This window comes from Tasmannia lanceolata, unplaced genomic scaffold, assembly GCF_043159265.1.
Source record: "Tasmannia lanceolata isolate RefF3 unplaced genomic scaffold, GAP_Taslan_0.1 ptg000029l, whole genome shotgun sequence".
Lineage (NCBI taxonomy): Eukaryota > Viridiplantae > Streptophyta > Magnoliopsida > Canellales > Winteraceae > Tasmannia > Tasmannia lanceolata.
The window spans coordinates 3,833,469-3,854,939 of NW_027518706.1; the positions used below are offsets into that span (position 1 = coordinate 3,833,469).

General features: G+C 38.1%; 1 protein-coding gene across 1 annotated transcript; it reads left to right on the forward strand.

Annotated features, from left to right (window-relative positions):
• Window positions 1–13,501: 13,501 nt before the first annotated feature.
• LOC143859437 (actin cytoskeleton-regulatory complex protein sla1-like) lies at window positions 13,502–21,100 on the forward strand. Its single transcript, XM_077370148.1, has 5 exons — window positions 13,502–13,570; window positions 18,307–18,392; window positions 18,482–18,653; window positions 19,320–19,379; window positions 21,012–21,100. The coding sequence occupies exons 1-5, from the start codon at window positions 13,502–13,504 to the stop codon at window positions 21,084–21,086; spliced, it is 462 nt and encodes a 153-aa protein (XP_077226263.1). The 3' UTR covers window positions 21,087–21,100.
• Window positions 21,101–21,471: the final 371 nt, after the last annotated feature.

Here is a 21,471-nt window from a genome sequence, read left to right on the forward strand (position 1 = left end):
AGGCTTGCCTCCAAAGGAGGATTGCCTAACGAGACAGAGTATGTCTCCTAGTACAGGTTATAGTATCTAAAGAAATCTAACAGAAATCTAAAAGACTGTGCTAGTCTAATCAAAGAGAGGAAAATGCTACCAGATAATCGCAAATTCCAATCAATTATTATAAAAACAAATCAAATATCAGCAAAATATGATCTACAACTAAAGAGTGCACAATCTGTAATAATAGCAATCATACAATGATAAACAACATTAATTGGTCCAGACCAGCCGCTGGATAGCCTAATGAAGCAAGAAACAACATTAAACACTTCTATGCCCAACCACAAGTACCACTGCCCCGATATGGGGGTGAAATCAGATGATGCTAAAGTAATCATCTGATATCACAAATACACAGGATAATATTTCTAAGCCCGCCTTGAGATCAGACAGTACTCATGTCGATAATATCGAATAGAGTAGTCATCTGATCTCCTTCTTTCCTAAAACAATTTATTTAAATAAAAGACAAGTTTATGAACCTCAAGAGAGTCTCACCTGAACACCATTTATTACTGTCTTCAAACCCTAACTCAAAGCTTAGTACAAGAGAAGAATATTAAAATTTTTAACAGATTATACAAATGCATGCAATGATATTTCTGATTTTTATAAATTTTGATGTATAACAGGGGGCATATCTGAAAGGTTGAGTAGGCCTACTAAACAAAAGAGGGGAGCGCTACTTAGATTGAGCGAGTCCCCTAAAGATGGGCTTGGGCTATCGCCTTCATCGCCCGATACAAGCATTAGAATCAATATAGGCTCAAAACAATCTAAAAAAAAAAAAAAAAGGGTGAAATTTCCACCCAACATGTAATTTTCACCAAAAATGGTAAAAAACGCCAAACAAAACATGGGAATGATTCAATATATGATTTAAAACTTGCTACCAAGCTCAAAACATCCTAAACACTCATTAAAATTGAATAGAGCTCAAGTTGTCCATGATTTTCAAGAAATAGCACAATTATGACATATAGTGTGAAAATGCAACCTTGCACTGACTTTTGGACCCTTCAAACATCAAAAGCATCAAAAACTCTACCAATCAAAATTGTAGATCTCAGCATGAACGACATTCTCTCAGTTGACCATTTCGTTTGGATCTGGCCAGAAGTGGCCGGAAAATGGCCTCTTCCGATCCATCGCCATTAAAAGACATATTAGTGTTTTAACTGAAAGTTCGGGCTCAGTTTTGACACTTAAAACATCGCTTCTGGAAAAATTCACTCAAGGACAAAGTATTAGAAAATCTTGCGAAGAACATTTTTTCTTTGTATGGCTTCGGACAAAACAGACCTGGAATAGCCTAAAAATGGCCAACAAGCTGCTGTTGCAGAAATGACAGTTTTTTTAGAAAAACTGAAGCTTGCAAGTCATTTTTGACATATTAAAAATTCTTTATGGAAAAATTTGCTCAAGAAGACAGTTTTAGGAAGTATTATAGCAAACACTTTTCCAGTTGACAGTTTCGAACAATTCTGATTAGAAGCAGCCCAAAATTTATTCGACATGATAATTTCTAAAAAAAACTTTAAAAACAGCATTGTGGACTGAAAATTTTAAACGGGCATAACTCTCTCGTCTTTTGGCCAAATTTGGGCCGCCATATGTCGAACTGACCGGCTCGACGAGATCTACAAGATTGAGAAGTTTGTTTTTGATGATTTCAAGCTTTAGAAATCCGAAAATAGAAAACAAAGGGCTGGACAGCAAGCATGTACAGTTTTTTTTTTTTTTTTTTTTTTTTTTTTTAAAAAAAAAAAAATATCATCCAAGGCTTTCATGAGCTACTGATTCCATAAAAACGAAATAGTAAATATATATTTGAGTGGAAAATATTGATCAAATTGTATTTAAAACATAATGATGAAAAACAACATCAAGGTGTGCAAGGGCTTCCATTAGTTGAAACTCAAACATCTCTATCATTCTCACATGACAATCAAAAGAGTGGAAGGGAAAGAGGAGGGCACGAATCATCAAAATGAATGTGGTTATACAGATATTCCAAAGTAGGGGCTAAAACAGGGGCTGAAATGTGGATTGAACTGTGGACAGAATCATGCCTCAAACAGGGGCAGAAATGTGCTTAAAAATGGGCTGAATCAAAAACTATTCCAGTTCACATTATCCTCTCATTTCGAATGAAATCAATTTCTAGACAAATGGAGTAATGTACGCATGAATTCAAGCTTGTGAGCTGCTATTTTCCTCTATTGCTCTACTTTTATCATGCTCAAATTTTCAACACAGCAGGTATAAAGTAATCTCATTATAAAGACAAAGTTTATTACACAATCATCAATTACCATTCTATCACCTTACAACTGAAATCAAAATCACAATCAAAACATTTTATCTATTAAAAGATAATCAGATAAACCTGATGACTCTTGTGAAGCACACTAAGGAATATTCAGTGGGAAACAATGTAAAATGATTAACCTGAGAACCATTAAATCCAAACAAAATTAGAGTATTGGACCTACAATTTCCTTCACATTTTCAGATAGAAGTACATTATTCACATGCACAGACCCCAAAAAGAAAACAAATTGAGGCCAAAACCAAGACACATTGCTCAAGACACATTGCTCAAACATGACATAACATCCTTTAAATACTCGCACATCATCCAAACAAACCTACCAAAGGCCATTACTACAAAACAAAATCAACATTTAAACCCTCCTTCACTACTATCTTCTAAGCATATACAAAATATATCAAACTGATCATACATAAAGACAGATGTCAAAGCCTTATTTCTACTTTTCATTTGAGTACAGATAGCTCCAAAAAAATTCAGAACCAAATATTCCAAAGTAAAATTAAGTCAAATCAAAATGTGAAATTCAAAGTAGGATCTATCAATTGGAGTTTTTAGAAATCCATTCTCAAGAGACAACACTAATCTAAAATCATTGAAGAGAAATTTTACTATTAAAAGTAGTCAAGATTTTGATTCGAATTATAAATTGAGTAAATGTAGAAAAGAGTACCTGAATATGTTTTTGGCAAAAATCTAATCAAGTGGATGAATTCATATTTTGCTTGGGGCTGAATCTGCTCCTTTTTCTTTAACACCAAACCGAATTTATCCTTGCTCTATTCTTTTATAGAAACCAGCTCCGATTGAATTCGTCAAAGCGCTTGGAATAAAGGATCTAACCCGAGAAGCTTGCCGGCGGCAATTTTGCCGGAAAATGAATAGATCCAGAAAAATGGAGGAGAAAGAGTAGATCCGGTTGGACTTTTGGAGGATTTTAGGAATCAAGAGAATCAACAAATTTGATAAACAGCAGGGGGAAAAACAAGGTTTAGAATAGATCAAAGACCGGCCAGAGCAAATGCCGGAGACTTGCCAGAGAAAAAGATCAGAGCTCAAAAACGTAATTTCCTTTCTCTCTATCTTCAAATTTCTAACGAGGAACCCTAAAAATGAGAAGCTTCCCCTCTAATTTTCACTCTTAAACCCTCTGCAAATGAGAAAATTCCAGATCCCCTTTTCTCCTCTTTCTCTCTGCAATCTCTCTAACTCTATCTATCCCAGATCTAGTGGTGAAAGAAAATAAGAACCGAGTTCCAAAATTGAAGAAGAAAATAATGGAGTGATGGTGGGGGTTAGCCGATTGGCCGGAGCTCCGGTCAAACCGCCGGAGAAGAAGATCAACACTTCTTCTCTGAATCTGTCCAGATCGGAAAGGATTACCTGAGAAGATGACGAAACGCACAAAGGTATGAAGATTTTTGAGATTTCTCTCTTCTCAAATCTCTTCCTCCCTCCAAAATTCTTCGACGAAAAATCAGATCCATCCTTCTATCTTGCTCTTTTGATACAATATTCTCCTTTAAGCAAATCTAAGACGGAGCTCCGGCAAGGTCGATCGGAGAAAAAATCCGAAAAACCCTTTTCCGATTTCTCTTTCTCTCTCTCTCTCTCTCTCTCTCTCTGTGAATTTCTCAACGAGAATGAATCCTCCCTCTCTTTCTCTCTCAACGGCTTATATAAACTAAGAAATGGTCGCTGATAACGGCACTCCCCATCTTGATGGGCGCACACACTTTGATGGGCGCGCGAATCTGCCGCGGCCCAGACGAGATAAATCACCCTCCTTTCATCTTATATTTAATGGCTTTGTAAATACACCCCCTGGTGCAGATAAATTCGCCCCCCTTTTGGTCTGCATTGCGCTCATTCTCTCGGCTTGTTTACTGAGCAGACGCGCTCGGATCTCGACGAAATTTTACAGAAATCCGAGGGAGACCTTAAGCTACCCTAGGGTTCAATTTGGGACCCCAGCCCACTGATTTGACAAGGTTTCGATCAATCAAATTTAATAAGGGAGCGGTCAAAATGGGGTGTCTACAGTAACAAAAGACAAAAGCCATTTATAGTTTGTTTTGCCTCTCCCACTTCCATTTCCATTTGTATGATTTGATGAAAACAAAAGCTCTTCAATTGGAGTTTGAAACCATGTCCACCTGACACTATTTTTTAGGTGTAAGTCGATATTCAAATCCTTAACAGGAATCCTAAGGAACTTACCTCCTTAAGCCAGAAGCTACTTCCTTCCATGCCTTCCATTTCTTTGAGGATGAGCTTTTTTAATTTATGTGTATCAATAGCCATCCTCGAAAGCATGCCTGGAGCCCTTGCAATGAAAGAGGCCAAACCAAAATTTTCTTTTTTCCATGTGATTGCACCCCAATTTTCGTAGCATTACTCCCTTTTATTTGTCGCTTCCTAATGTTGATGGCATTTATATGTGAAAGAGTAGATGTAATGATTTTGAAGAAATTTATCATTGTAAATACCCAAAATACCCCTACTAAAATTTTCGTCCCCCCTTGAAAAAGAGGGGCGTTTTCGTCAGTTAGAATTGGACTCTGTTTAGGGCTTTCTAATAAAGCCTATAAATAGATTTTGTGTGGCTAAACAAACCCTAAATCGGTTGTGCAGCCCTAGAAAGAGAAATCAGCGAAAGAGAAGAAGAAGAGCAAGGAGATCACGAATTCGGAGTCGAAGCTGCGAATCCAGGTAAGATCTGTGAACTGTGAACTGTGAATAATTTGGATGATAAGGAATCCTGAATCAAGGATTATATGAATAAAAAATAGAACCTCTGGATTGATTGTGAGTTTTCTTAGGTTCGATATTGTTTTACGATCCCAAGGAACTCGAAACCGATCAAATAGAATAAGAATTTAGAAATCAGAACTTGGGGAGATTTGAATCAGAATCTTTAGCGATTTTTCATAAATCGTGTGTTGAATTCGGAGCGTGAAATTGAGTTTGGTGGATTCCTTTCGTTGATACGAATCCATTGGATCCAATCTCACGTAATTTGAACTCCGATCGAAGAAGATTAGATTTATTGAAGTTTTGGAAATTTTTCGGGTTTTTACCGAGGCAGTCGACTGGATCGTATAATGCCTGCAACCATAACCGAGGCAGTTATGGCACGGCAGTTGACTGGCTCATAGCAGTCGACTGGAACCCCAAAATTTTGTACTGTTTTTAAAACAGTAGTTTGGACTTTTTGGGGGCAGTCGACTGGATAATTTCAGTCGACTGGATAAGGATCCGCCGACAAATTTGTCATTGCGAACCAGTCGACTGGTGGTACCAGTCGACTGGAGCGCCAACGTTATGTCTTATGACTGAATCAGCAGCTAAGGGCCAGTCGACTGGCCAAGACCAGTCGACTGGGACAACCCGAATTTTGGATATGAGTTTGAACTTTGACCTTTAGCTTTTGGGGTTACCTTTATGGGACCTTATGTGTTACTTATGCTCTGTTCAGATAAGGGTATTGAACTATAATCGGGAATCGGACATCTTTGAGATACGTAATAACGTACTATTTTGGGTATTGTAAACCCTCTTTACTTTGAATCAGTATTGACATTGGAAACCTGTTTTGACGCCTTTTGAACTATTGAATTAACTTCAAGTCTAGCATGCCATCTATCTTAGCTACTGTTACTCTGAAATAACTCTATTGAACTATGAACTCTGAATATCTGAAACTATTGTTTAGAACTTTGAACTATCAGAACCATGTGAACACCTTGAACCATTGAATATGAACCTTAGACACTCTCGAACACTTATGTGGAGGCTTGGATTACTTTTGGACCCTGCCTTATGGGGGTAAAACATTTGGCAATTCTGGACCCACTGTGGGGGTAGTACACTGAAATTTCTGGCCCGTCAGTGGGATAAAATGCTGGCCCTGTCGACTTGTATCTAATTTTATAGAATTAGTTCTGACACCGTTGACTGTCGGTGAATAAGCAATAACATGTCTTCTGACACCGTGGACTGTCGGTGGATAACAATAACATGTCTTATGAACCATGCCGATGACCCGAGAGTGTATTTTGAACTTTGAACCCTCTGTATTGAAATTCTGAAAACCTCTGACTTGATCAGAACTTAGACATTGAACTGCGGTATTGCACCTTTTGACTTCAGAACTCATATTTGACACTGTGATCCTTTTTGAACCTTGTCATGCCTAGACTGTGCTTAGAATAGTGCTTTATTATGTACTGAGCTTTTCAGCTGACTGTGGATATTTAACATTTTTCAGGTCTTGATCCTCGTGAAGTTAACGAGGAATAGGACGCTTCGCTGGAATTTGGACTTTGGCTCAGAACTATATTAGTTTATTTGATTTCAGTTTATTAGGAAGTGAGTACTTGAATAAGATGTAATGACTTTATTATTTATTTGTTTGACTCTTGAGGAGAGATGAGATTTGATTTGACTTTGATGGGTCCGCATAAATGCAACTTTGATATTTTAGTTATGGAATGTCAGGTTTATTTTGTTATTGCTTTGTAGCCTTGTACAATTGTGGGATTCGTCTTACAAGTGTACGGCGCTGTCATTGTCCTACGCCCAGGGTGGGGTTTGGGGCGTGACAATCATTACATTCCTTATATTTTATTAGTTTGTTAAACATGTTATGAGTGTTTTCATGAATAACATACAAGAGACATTTTCTATCTATTTCTCTCCTCCTTTAGTGGATCCTAGTGCTTATCTTCTTATTATATACCAGTCACAAACTTTATGTTCAATCCGTTGCATTAGTTGGTATCAGAGCGAGGATTAACCTAGTGTAAGGATAAACCGAGAAAGATACAACATTAAAAATGATTACCAAGGAGAAGTTCTTTTGAGGGCCAAATTTTGCATAAATCACACTACAAATGACACGTTTTCACTATCTTGTATGAGATACTACAATTAGGTATAATTTATTTGGATAATCAAATTCGATTGACGTATTGATTATTGCATAACAACTCTTTGCTGCCCCCTGGAGCAAATTCCTAGCTCTGTCCCTGCTTGAAATTATAGGGGTGATTATGAAGGTGGGAGTGAAGAATGGAGGTAGGGCAGGATTTCAAAAGGTTGTCTGAAGGTTAAAGAAAGGTGGTTAAAGGTGAATTAAAAAATAAGAAGTGGAAGTTCATGGGTTGCGATGATCATGGAGGGTAAAGGGAATTCTTGACTTGTTAAGGAATTCAAAAAGTGGTGGTTGTGGTGTAGCCAACGATCAATAAGGAGCACACCCATGACTAAGAGAGTGGAGCTTACCAGATGCACATGGTTTATGGGTGATTGCACGCATTCTTAGGGAATAGTCCCGCCCTAAAAATTAGGGGTGGGGATACCCTATGTCATAAAAAAAAGATAAAGAAGGCCAAGAGTGGTCGGCTGAAAGTATAAGAGGGTCTCGGTGAAAGTGTAAGGAAGAGGAATAGTGTGGCAGTTGGGTATAAAGATAAGGAAAGGTTTCTAGTGGGTTATATTCAGCTACATAAACAAGGTGGATGGGTGGTTAAGTGGGTGAAAGCAAAGGCTTGTTTAGACTGAGGCTGAATCGATTAAAATTCTAGGTCTATTTTTGTGAAGGGGTGGCCATTCTCGAGGATTCTGGGTGTAATCGGTTGGTGTTGGGATTGGGGCCGTGGAAAACAAACGTTTTAACTTTAGATTGTGGGTTGGCAGTTTATGAGGCTGCTTCGCAACGGGCCGGTTTTGGAATGTCTTAGATGCAGTCCAAAAAATTAGCAACAAATTTTGAGGATATATATTATGGAAGTTTCACAAACATGAAAATCGGAAACTAAATCATGAGGAATAAGGTATATTTTAGCAGCAACATCCATGAAGTTGGTAGTTGGAAATATGAAAGATTTGGATATGGGAAAGTTTCTATTTACACTGAGTGTTATTTTTTTTTATATTTTAGCTATTTCTTCTCCTTTGCAAATTTTGTAGCTAGCCTTTCCTATTTTGTAGCTATCTCTTAGTATTTAAGAATCTTAGAAAATGTGAGAAGAGAGATGGATGACGATGTTTTTTGGTGGTGAAAATAATATTCACATCTTTGTGTTTTGGCTAGACATAGCATACGTGAGATTTCTTACGTCTTTTTTATACTTGTTCTCTTCTGATACAAATCTGGCGAATCCAAGCAACAACGAAGAAAGAATGCGAAGAGAATATAGGTTCGACCCACACAGGTACACCATAAAGATGCTCACACTATGCTTATGGCCGGAGTTCATACTATGAATGTTGGTAGGAGTTTAAAGTATCTGTGGCATGAGTTCACAGAATAAGTTGATCTTGATAATAATTCCGGACAATTTTGTTTTTGAAAATCTTACTTTATAAATACTTTGATACGGGGCACATGCAATCAAGATAATTAGGTCTATCTATTTGTACTGGGTGTGAGTGGAATTTGATTTAAAATTTTTTTAAGGCCAAGTGAGAGAGTGTTAGTTGTGTTACCTTTAAAATCTCTTCATTCCTATTGGCTGTTGTTGTTTGATACTATCTTTAATTTCTTATCATTTTATCTTATCCCACTTGATAAGAACCAACAACAAATAAAGATATTTTGATCATATCTTCATTCTACATGTCTAATGAGAGAGATTTAGAGTGAACCTAAATTATAAACGGAGGATCACCCCCTGGCATTGTCATTGTGATATCTCACGATCCGCCCATTGGATTTTCCATTTTGACCAAGGTGTATGACCCAAGGTTGCCATAGCGGGAAGCGATAAGCGGGGGGAGCGAAGGCTCTCATGAAGGTGGGAAGCGGGAAGCGTGAAGGGCCGGAGAATTTTTTTTGAATAGTTAAATTTTTATAAAAATTTAGAAAATAAAAATTACTAAAAATATAAGAAATAATTATATAAAGCAAATATTTTAAAAAATACTTTTTTATTAAAAGATTCAACATTTACCTAAAGGAAAATCACAATTAGCAACTGTGTTGACCAGTGCGTTGACCAGTGCCTGACAGGAAGAAAAAAATTTAGAAACCAAATTATGAGATTTAATTTACCGTATTTTTGATACCTAACAATGTTTGGACATGATAGAATTTATGTATTTTTAAAATTGGAAAAATACCCCATCATTTGGAAGTTAAGATTTTGACCTGACCCTTTTTCGAATTTTGTACTAGAATTGGAAAGTTGACTTGTTATCCTTTTAGATTTGGGTTTTGAAACTATTTTTAATCGATTCAAATGGGGGTTATTCCCTTTTTTGCATGTAAATTTTAAGTACTTAAATTACTTTACGTGTAAATACTACGAAGAGGAAAAGAAGAGGAGTCAAGGAGGGTAGATAGGAAACGGCTTCCCACTCTATGGGAAATTCGCTTCCTATAGAGTGGAAATCGCGTTTCCCACGTTCACAAAACGGGATTCCCAAAATTTGAGGAATCGAGAAGATTCCCGTTTCCGAATTGATTTTCGGGGAATTGAGACTTTCATTCTGAGTAGAGATTCCTGCTTCCTTGGTATGACTATGACCTCCCTCAAGGTGGGTTTTAATTTTATTTATTTATTTATCTTTAAATTATTTTAAATTCAATATGTTTATCATATTCGCATGAGAGAGAAGCAGAGAGCTTAAGGCCCGTTTGGATTGCAAAAAAAAATTCAAAGGAAATGATATCAACACTCACATGTTTTAATAAGAGACACTCAAGTCTACTGTCGTTTAGCATTTAAAGGGCTGTCATAAGTATATTACAGTTTTCAAAAAGCCCTTTCAAACCCTTTAAATGCTAAGCGACAAGACACTTGAGTGCCTCTTATTAAAACATGTGAGTGTTGATATCATTTCCCTTTTTTTTATAAAAGCGTAAATTTTAAATGTTAGATACGAAAGATCTAAGCTTTTTTCTTTAACCCAGATCAGATAGCGGCCCCGGGGAGGACCTCAAAATATTATATAGTATTTGCAAAATTATTATAGGAGGGCTAATCGCCTAGCTCTAAATCTGAACCCAAAAGGGTGAAAAAAAACACATTCCCTATATACCGCCCACCACCTAGGTCATCCTCATCCGGAGATTTGGAAGTCACATCTTGCAGCCCCACGGGCCGTAGTTGGCATTTCTTACTAGCCCTGAAAAACTCGGTTCGATTTAGTAATGACTGCTTCATTTGCGAGTGCATCTGCAATTTTATTGCCTTCTCTGAATTAGTGTTGATGGGAGGGGCAATGTTGTTCCATGAGTAGCATCATATCCAACCAGTAAGAGGAGATGGACCATGGGTGGCTCTCTTTCTTTGAAATGAGATCCATCAACACCTTGCTATCTGATTCTACCACGAGGTTCACTATTCCGAAAGCTTTGCATAGCCTAAGACCGTCCAAGAGCGCCCTCGCTTCTGCCTCCATGTTGGTGGATGCCCCATAGAAATAGGCGAAGGCAATGACAACCTTTGCTTTAGAGTCACGCATGACTCCTCCGCCTTCTGATTCTCTTGGGTTTTCCTTTGCTGCCCCGTCGATGTTAAGCTTAACAGGACCACACACAGGTCTTTCCCACCAAATCCAGCTTTCCCTGCTAATTCTTTGTTGCCGAACGTCAATCTTCAATTCCTCTAAAGCAAGCCGGTCTACCATGCTGATTTCTTTTGGGAACTGTTGGCTAGTTCTCACTGCTCTTAAATCGCTCACAACTTTCTCTATTACCTAGTTTATGTTGTTGATCTTGCCTTCCATTCTTCTCAAGCAGCGTTCCTTCCATATGTGATAAGGGATAAGCAGGGCTGACATTCCAAGGAGGAAACGTGCCTGAAATTTCCTTACGCATCCAATGGCCATCCAATCTTTAATTCGGCTTCTCACTAGTTGCAGGGGTAGGAGTTGTATTGCCTAGAGACGAGCAAACAAGTCCCATATACTGCTTGCTAAATCACCATTCCCTAGAAGGTGGTTTATAGTTTCTTCTTTGGAGGAGGAGGAGCAGTTGCACTTTAAAGCCATCTGTATATGCAAATCCTTGATTCTGTTATCTGTCAGGATCGCATTGTTGAAGAGTTTCCAAGCAAAACAGCCCACCTTAGTGGGAGTATGGTCCCATATTCCATGCGACCAGTCTACATTTTCACCTCTGCTTCTGCTTACTTCCCATGCTGATTTGGTGCTGAAATTCCCTAGAGACATTTTACCCAAGATTAATTTGTCTTCTACTTGGTTGATAGCTAGGTGAATGCTATCCAGAATGGATTGCCATCCGTCAGGTAAGAATTGCACTATCAACTCCTTGACCCCTCCTCCTTCACGGTTGATCAAATCACTAATTTTGCAGTTCAAATCCATACCTTCTGTTCTAATCAAATATTCCACAATCGACTTCTTCTCTATCCATAGATTTGTCTAGAAACACACATCTCCATTCCCAATAGACCACATCGCATTTTCCTACGACAGGCATTTTGCACGCAGGAAGTTTCTCCATTGTTTTGACGATGCTACATTTGGTTCCACAGAGTTGAGGTGGTGACCCCTACAGTACGTAGATCTCAAGAATGAGCTCCTTAACCCTAGATTTTGGTGGAGCCTATGGAGGAACTTCATAGAGAAAGCAACGCACAAATCAACCATTGCTTTTGTACCTAAACCCACTTTATCTTTGGGCTTACATATTTGCTTCCAAGCGACCCCAGTGGTTCCTTGCCCCAAAATCTGATTTACCCCACCAGGAGTTTGCCATTAGGTTGTCAATGCGTTGAAGGACTTTCTTCGGGGGGGGGGGGGGGGGGGGGGGCTCACAGCTGACAGAATGAAGATGGGCATGCTTGCTAGAACATGGTTGATTAGTACTAGCTTGCCCCCTGCAGATAACATTTTTCCTTTCCAACCTTCTATCTTCTTCTAGACTTTATCAACCAAACGATCAAAGTAGCATGCTTATTAAGCTTAGTTATTTATTAAGCTTAAAACAACAACACTACCTTGCACACAAGAGTTTTCAACTCATATTGTTACCAATTGTTGATGGAAGGGCTAACTTGCACAAAGCCCAGGCAGAGACAATTGTATCAGCCTGTCTAATTCAGCAGAGCAATCTGAGATTCAATTCAACAGAGCAATATATGTTATTTTATGTCATGTTACAACTATCTCAATCATCGAGGTGGAACACATGTAAACTGATAATCTATGATATTGGTCAACGAAAAGAGTTGAATGGTCATTGGACAAAACTCACATTAATTTAAGGGCGATGATATTGTCACCCCCCCTAAATTACGCATTCGCTCCCCTTTTGGCTTGATTTGACGTCAAAAAGCATTAATAAGGGGGGCGAATGCGTACGCAGGGGGGGGTGACAATATCATCGCCCTAATTTAACAACGCTAATATTCTTGAACATGTAACAAAAACGGGCAATTGCTTGCTAAGAAATGATATCAGCACAACCATTTTTTGATATTTCCACAAAATCGGATTGTATTTTAATATTTAAAGAGCTTGCAAAAGGTTATTACAGTTCCCACAAGATAACTATAAAGAAAAGACAAGCTGGGAAAGTGCAACAATTAAACATGGTTGTGCTGATATAATTTCCCTTGATAAAATGAGGCAGGCGGTCCTTACCACCAGCAAATGTAAAACATCAGCGATTATTTTAAGCCAATTTGAGGCGATCAATAAAGATGATAAGAAACGAATGAATGCTCTCTTCAATTGAGAGTGAAAAAAAAAGAAGTTTAAAATATTAAATAAGTTTGAAATTTTAAAGCTAGGAACGGAAGAATTTTATAAAATTTGGGATTTTAATCTTGCAAGCAAGTAAAAGCTTGTAACTTAAGTCTAGGTGGGAGTGGGTTTCAAAGGTTAAGATTAGGACCTAAATTTTGGAACAGATATGGGAGGATGTGGCTTATTGGCGTGGTTCGCAATTTGCTTAAATTGCTTAAATGGGAGCAGGTTTTAAGCTACTAACCTCTTGCGGTGAGCTTGGCCCAATTGCTTGGCAGCGAGATTGATAAGGCAGAAAAATTATATTGACCGTTACGGAAGTTTTGTTGATTGGTGAGTTGAAGGACCGGTGTGCGACGATGAAGAGGTTCCCTTGGGCTGTCTTAATGTGCTTTATAATCTGTGATGAAGGGCGAAACTGATGTCCGAAGTGCACACCCCGAGTGTGCTATCGCAGACGAGGTCGATGCTGTGGTAGAGATATGGCGATGAAGGATTCTATTGGCTGCGTTGATAACTTTTGCGATATAATAAGCAAACAAGACAGAATACACTAATACAGAACAATGAAAAATCAACTGGGTTAGTATAGCAAATTAAGATTCAAGATGCAAATAATTTGACGAGATGATTCAAAAGAGTGGTTTAAAAAAAAAACCACGTGCTTACAGGATGATTCAAACCATTCATTTGTTGGGCCCCGACTTAAATGCGTGGTGCCCCAACATTCATCTCTATTTGATGATCCTATCCTTTTGATCGATATACGTTAAAAAATGGACAGCACCGTATCGGAACATTTACTGATTGGAGGGTTAGGATCATTCTATGGATATGATTTTCATGAAAGACTTAACTCAAACAGAAATCTCAAACCTTTGATTGATTAGATAGAGAAGAGATAAAAGTGGGCCCACAATTTTATTCATGTTCTACAATCTTTTCGTACAAAATCATTTTCCAAAAAAAAAAGCTCGTAAAATAATATCCATGGTAATTCCCAACTCCTTGAAATCTTTTCATACAAAATCATTTTCCAAAAAAAAAGCTTGTAAAATAATATCCATGGCAATTCCCAACTCCTTGAAATATAGTAAAATATAAACAAGTAGATTTTCCAAAAGAAAAAAACAAATAGAAAAATATATTTTACCAAACGAAACTGTGAGCAGAAGGCCCAATATCAAGAGAGTAGCAAAGGACTTCATCTTGGCTTGAGATGAGTTGATAACACATATACCAATTTTTATCTATAGCTAAGAATTTGGATTTTGTCAATATCTTTTGAGATTACATTTAAAATCTACCTAGCAGTCCATGTCAATAGAAATAGAAATCTCAGATATAAAATAGATTTACAAAATCTCGGTTTACAAAATCTCATATGACGTGGTGTTGGGTCAAAATTGGGCTGCCTATAGTGTAATGACACATGGACACGGTATACGCCCATAGAAACATGAAGCAGCCCGTTAGCCCAAGTGGCAAACCAAGAAGGGGTGAATTGGGTTTAAGCAATTGCTGCTCTGTTAAAAGGTTAATTAAAATTAAAACCTAGAACAATAACAATTAGAGGAATGATATAATTGTTATTGAAATTTGAGGGTACTGTTGGTGATGAGAGAACAGAAATGTGTTGTTTCAAGGCGTGATATCACTTTCCTTAAGACAAGATTCACCCCCACCAGTAGTGTGCAAAGGGGATCCGTGAATTGCCTCCAAGATACAATGAAGCCTAGTAGGGAAGCCCTACTAATGTTTGATGACGCCTAGTACTAGCGGAATCAAACCCGAAATGCCTTTCCGAAATTTCAAGCCTTAGGTAAATTTCTAGATACCGTTTCTGCAGAAGAACAGTATCTAGAACAGTACACAAAAGAAAAAAACAGTATGTAAAAAATACTTGGGAAATTTGTAAGAATGTAGAAGTGTGTTTAGAATCTGTCAGAATAGCAGAAGAAATAGGTAATTCGATTTTGTATCCAAATGATAGAAATCTGCTCTTTTTATAGAGTCTCAGGTGTCTTTTATGTGTAAAAAACACTTCTACAGGGCACCTTTCCAGAATGTTTGAAATCTAACCGTTAGATCGCATCCATCCATGATTGGACGGTTCTGGTTGATCCTGAAGATGACTGTTGGTTTGAGTAAAACCTCTCTCCAACCCCGTCATCGTTAGATCAACTATCTATGAAGCGGATCGCACTCCATTGGCTCTTGACCGTTGGGGAAAGGGACACAACCCTTGATGACACTCCATTACCGTTGGAATACTGGCCGACCGTTAGGCCCGAGTCGAAGCCCAACCCAACCGAACCATTAGGCACTTGGCTTGATGGGCCTACAAACCCTTTGGCCCACCCATCCAACCGATCCACCTCCATCTAGATCTAACAGTCAAGATCAAATCTAAAAAATTAAATGCTCCAATCGCTCCTTGCGACGTTGAGTACGTGCAAAGGGCGCCTAAAAAAGTGCCAATATGCGCCCTATAGCCCATTGCCCACGCCGCTCGCGTGTGCGAACAGTGCGTTGCACCGTCCCGCGGGTCCAACCATGGGTTCAACCCAATGTGCAACTAAACAAGTTTAGAGAAGGCTAGTGTTATATAAGCTCTTCTCTCATTCGGTATGGGACTATCTTTTCAACTACACTTCTACATCCTTTTGTAAAAAGCAAAACTTTCCAAGAAAACATTTTTCTTTTTCCCAAACGCTTTTGAGAAAACATTTTTTTAAACACTAAAACATAGCAAAACTCATGATTTTGAAAATCCAAAATCACTAACAATAATGAAGGGCGCCCTTGCAAAAATCAGCTTCAAGAGCGTCCTTATTGGTTGATCTATCGCATTTTTTGCGATAGATCAAGAACCAACTTCAGAAAGAACCAGTGAAGGCACCTAAAAAGAACGAGAGTTTTTATATGGTGGCAATTTAGAAGGGTTTTTTGCAAAAGAAGACGTCTACTTTGCTTTATTTTCATAACGAGTCTTTTTGTTTGGGCAATTTTCAAATAGAGTCATCACATTTGAGGGAATTTTGCAAATCACATCATTCGACAAATTTGTGAGTATAATACACATGGTAGATTTTTTTAAACTCAAAATCGAATCGACCTTTTCTCGATTTTTAGCCATATCTCATCACCGGGAACACTAGTTTCCTGAACTTTTTCTTATTTTCATCTCCACTTGGAGAAATGGATTTATCATGAAAACAAATTCATGGTAGCCAGATGTGCCTTAAAATGATGAAAATTACCTTGTGAAATGATCAAGGTATATGTGGCGCTCCATTAAAGCACGAGGTGTAAAATAGTGGACCTACGCTATGCATGGGCTCGGGTGGATATTTGGACCTACCCCATCAAAACATGAGGTAAAAGGGTGACCCCCACCCGATTCATGAGCTTGAGTTTAGTTAGTTAGACTCACCCTATTAGGATATTGAGGGCCCCACCCCATCAAAACATGAGGTGTAAGTGCTGCCGAAGAGTTGGAAAATTTATTTTGAAAGTTTTGTTAATTAGCATTTGAACATTAGATTCTATTGACTTTTTACTTTAACTGATGGATGAAATGAATTTGACTTATTGAATTTATTTTGAAAGTTTTGTTAATTAGCCATCCGCGAAATGCCTTCTACGATGGATGCTAGTTGTGTGTGTCTATATATATATATATATATATAGGGAAAAACTGTTCGTGCGCTTGAGCCTCCAAAAAAACATGTGGGCGCACTTTTTTGGATGATCCAAAGCATTTATTTGGATGGTCCAAAGAGGGATAGGGTGTGTACAAGTGTACAAAAAATCAGCCAAATAAGATGATCCAAACCCATCCATTTGTGGAGGTTAAAATGGACAAATTTAAACCTCCACTATCCATTTTTAACCTCCACAAATGGAAGGGTTAGGATGATCCTATGGGGCTGATTTTTTGTGCACACTCTATTTATGCAAGAGCCTATCAAATGGATGCTTTGGATCATTCAAAAAGTGGGCCCCCATGGGCTTTTAAGCTCGAGCGCAAATAAGCTTTTTTGCACTTGAGCCACATTTTCTAGTGTGGTGTGAATGTGTGATTATATTATCAGTTCCGGACCATAAATCTCGCCTCTATTATGAAGGGAACTTAATATTTGACCAAGCTTTTGCTTCACTATAATCTTCGACCTGTGATTTAAATGGTTCTTAATCATGAGATTTCAGATTTAATCCAAGCTTATCCAACGGAAATGTATGTGTTGTCTAATGAAAGACAATCCGTAATATATATACTTGATTTTCATTTTTCACTGAGACATCGCCAGATAGGGCTGCAAATGAGCTGCGCCGAGCCGAACTTTGGTGTGTTCGGGCTCGGCTCGCTTAGTTGGAGCATCGGCTCGTGTTCGTGACGAGCTTTATACTATGGTCTTGTGCTCGGCTCGCCAAAATTCAACAAAGCTCGAGCTCATTTATTAAACGAATGAGCCCGAGCCGAGCCAGGCTCGAGCTTGGTTGGGTTCGGGTTTAGCTCGTTTAGTAAACACATCAAATAAATACCATTAAGTAATACACACACACATAGTAATATAACGAACATAATCCGAGCTTTAAAGCTCGGCTCAGTTTTATGCACTGACCCTAAAATGTTCACAAGCTTGTCCAAGCCGAACTATACAAAGCTTGAGTTCGGCTCATTTATTTGACGAGCCTAATTTTTGGGCTCGGGTTCGGCTCGTTTAGTAAACGAATGAGCCCGAGCCAAGATTTTAATGAGCCGAACCCAAACATGTCTGTGATCCGGCTCAGTTCATTTGCAGCCCTAGGGCCAGACTAGCATTAGCAAGTATTAAATCCGACTTTCAAGAACAGGGAGCATAAGTTTCAGTAACCTATGAATGTAATGTAAAAAGAAAATTATTTATTACTGCTATACACCTATTTGACAACTATCCAACTTTATAACATAATTTAGTTTCTGTCAATCAGCCTTAATTTACTTTATGCTACATCATCAATTTATTTTATGTATGTCAGTCTGATAATGAAGTTTAGATAGTTATGTTGTAACTTGCCGTCCTATTTTCAAAACTCAAAAGATTTTGGTTTTCTATTTATTTTTTATGCATCATTAAGATCCATAGAACAGGAATGCAGCAGCCCTTGAATAATTAAGTGCCATTAAGTTCGCCTAAACAATGATGCAATTTATGTAATAACAGGAGAGCAAAACAGGGCCAACCACAAGCAGGTTTAGCAACACCACTACTGGGGTCCATCATCAACTTATGAGGGGCTGGGATCTCCGGTTAGCTCTTATATTTAACAACCAATTGATTTATTTATCTCTTGAGATGTGATCAAATTTGTAATTGCTAATTAACCGACTACGTCCAGATCAGAGAAGAACCTCCATCATATACATCATCTATCATGCAAAGATTTGAGTCGTTTGAGAATCCCCGTAGCTGGGCAGAGTTTTGGTTCACAGGATGAGGAGGGAACAGCTTCCGAAAATCCTCAGTTTGGAAAAGCCCTTTATGACTTCACTGCTGGTGGGGATGACGAGGTATGTCTGCTTCCATTTAATTAATTGGTCGGTGGTCTTTTGAGAAAATCGTCATCTCACTTCAATACAAAGATGGTCAGTTAGCCAAGAAAGTGCTACATTTTAAAAAATTTCGGACTTTTTGCTGATTTTCCACATATTAAATCCAATTATATATCCTCGTAATTCATGCATAACTATGTACTTAATTGTGATTGTGGTGACTATGGTTCATTATATTTGCTATCGGACAGATAGTCTTGTGTTTCAGTACGGGCTAAAAAATACGTTATATTCTGATGTATAACTAATAGACAATACTCTTCTCCTCTTTTGAGAAAGTATAAAAACTCAACGCTACTAAATTTTCTGTCTCTTAAACCTTACATCCCCTTTTGATGGCGATGATGATGAGCCCAAAAGTCATTTTCCTCTAAATCATTACCAAGAAAAAAATTTCCGTCAGAAATGTTTTTCTGGTAGGTAATATACATTGTTTCCTCTCAAATCTCACAGTTAGATTTGTAAACTTCCAATGGATCTTTGATGCACTTCTATTTAACCATCCATCCTATTATTATTTTTAATTTTCCTTTTTCTTTCCCAATTCCTCCTCATTTTCCGAATTCATTAAGCCATGATTGAGTTTAACATTCAGTGACCTGTTAATTCTCTTTTGTCTGCCAGTTGAACTTGACGGCAGGAGAAGAAGTCGAAATTGATTATGAGGTCGATGGTTGGTTCTATGTAAGTATACAAATACAAAATATCATCTACTCAACTCCAATCCTATACAGCTACTTGTTGCCTTATATAAATTAGAACAGCATTTGACTGGTATCTAGGCATCTTGGCACCTCTTGCAGGTGAAGAAAAAACGACCTTGGACGGATGGAAAAATGATAGGGTTGGTCCTGAATGTCAGTTCAAATTGATAGAAGCTCTTGCGAAAAAGGTCAATTGTCTCTCTTTTATGCCTTTTCCACAAGAAATAGATTGTGATATGGCGGAACTTGGAATTCCTTTTGTTAGTCCCCATCTCTTGTCCGTTCAGTATGGCCAATCCAATCCTGCATGGATGAGTTCCCTTTTTATCATGAATTTTGGCAGCTTATATCCAAGTCCGCAGTTCTAGTAGATTTTCTGTAGTCATATTCAATCTCTGCTCATGTGCTTGCAAAGAACCCATTAATTCATTCATAGAATATGTAGATAAATCTTTTGACTCTTCTATGGCAGCAACTACATGATCAAATTTAGGAGGAAGACTCCTTAACACTTTTTCAATAATTTTTTGATCATCTAATTTTTTCCCATAAGTTCTAATTTGATTTACAATAGAACTCACTCTAGAGAAAAATACTTGAATGATTCAGAATTTTCATATTCAAATTTTCAAAATCACGACGAAGGGTTTGTAACTTAACAGAAATTACCTTCGTGGAACCTTGATATTCTTCTTGAAGCAAATCCCATGCTTCTTTTGATGTAGTTGCAGCCATGATCCGTGGAAATATTGGCTCATCCATGGCTTGTTGGATGAGGAAAAGAGCCCTTGCATCTTTCTTTTTACTCTCCTTCAATTCGTTCCTTTGTGCCGTGGTCGGTCTTTCAACTTCTGCAAAATTTTCATACCCATTCTCCACCAATTCCCACAATTCGTAAGACATAAATAACGTCTTCATCTTAATTGACCAAAATTGAAAATTATCTCCTTTAAATAAAGGGATACTTTGTTGAAAATTTGAGGAATTAGTGTTACCTGCCATGTTGCGAACTTACCGAAGCCTTGCCGGTGTTTTCTTGAATTCGCCTTGACTTTTCTGCTCTCTACTCGATTGAGAGATCCCAAAACCTTCTGCTCTGATACCACTTTGTAGAATTGAAAGAACTAGAAATACACAAATAGATGAAGAGAATTGTAGAGGATATCAAAAGAAAGAAAACGTATATGCACTGTTTTTTATTATTTTCTTCTCATGTGAAACTCCTGACATAGCATCTTTAAATAGATGTTCTCGGTTACAAAAAATCCCACGTTTTTTGTCTCTTTTTGTTCTACCTAGATATGGACTCTAAATAGATAAGCATTTATAGTTGTTGCTCACATCCAACAACAGTAAAAATAACTCACACGTTTCTTCTTTTCCTAAAACTACTTGAACTCAAGACCGACTCAACTTTAAAGATAAAAAGAAAACCGACTTGGGTAGGCTAGTGTGGCCCCACATAATTGAATTAGAATTCCAACAGGTTCTACGTAAGTATACAAATACAAAATATCATCAACTCGAGTTCAATCTCATACAGCTACTTGTTGCCTTATATAGATTGGAACAGCATTTGACTGGTAGTTGGGCATCTTGGCACCTCTTGCAGGTGAAGAAAAAACGACCTGGGACGGATGGAAAAAGGGCAGGGTTGGTCCCTGTTCTGTATGTCAGTTCAAATTGATAGAAGCACTTGCGAAAAGGTCAATTGTCTCTCTCTTATGCCATTTCCACAAGAAATAGATTGTGATATGGCGGAACTTGGAATTCCTTTTGTTAGTCCCCATTTCTTGTCAGTTCAGTATGGCCAATCCATGCCTGCATGGATGAGTTCCCATTTTATCATGAATTTTGGCAGCTTATATCCTAGGGGTGCAACTCGGGTCGGGTTGGGTTGGGTTGAGGCCAACCTGACCCAACCCGAGGAACCCATTTTTCCAACCCTACCCGACCCAACCCGATTTCCAACCCGACTAGACCCAACCCGACCCAACCCGATTTGTAATTTTCTCAACCCGACCCAACCCGACCCAACCTGATTTCACCATTTATTTGATTTCTCCATTTTA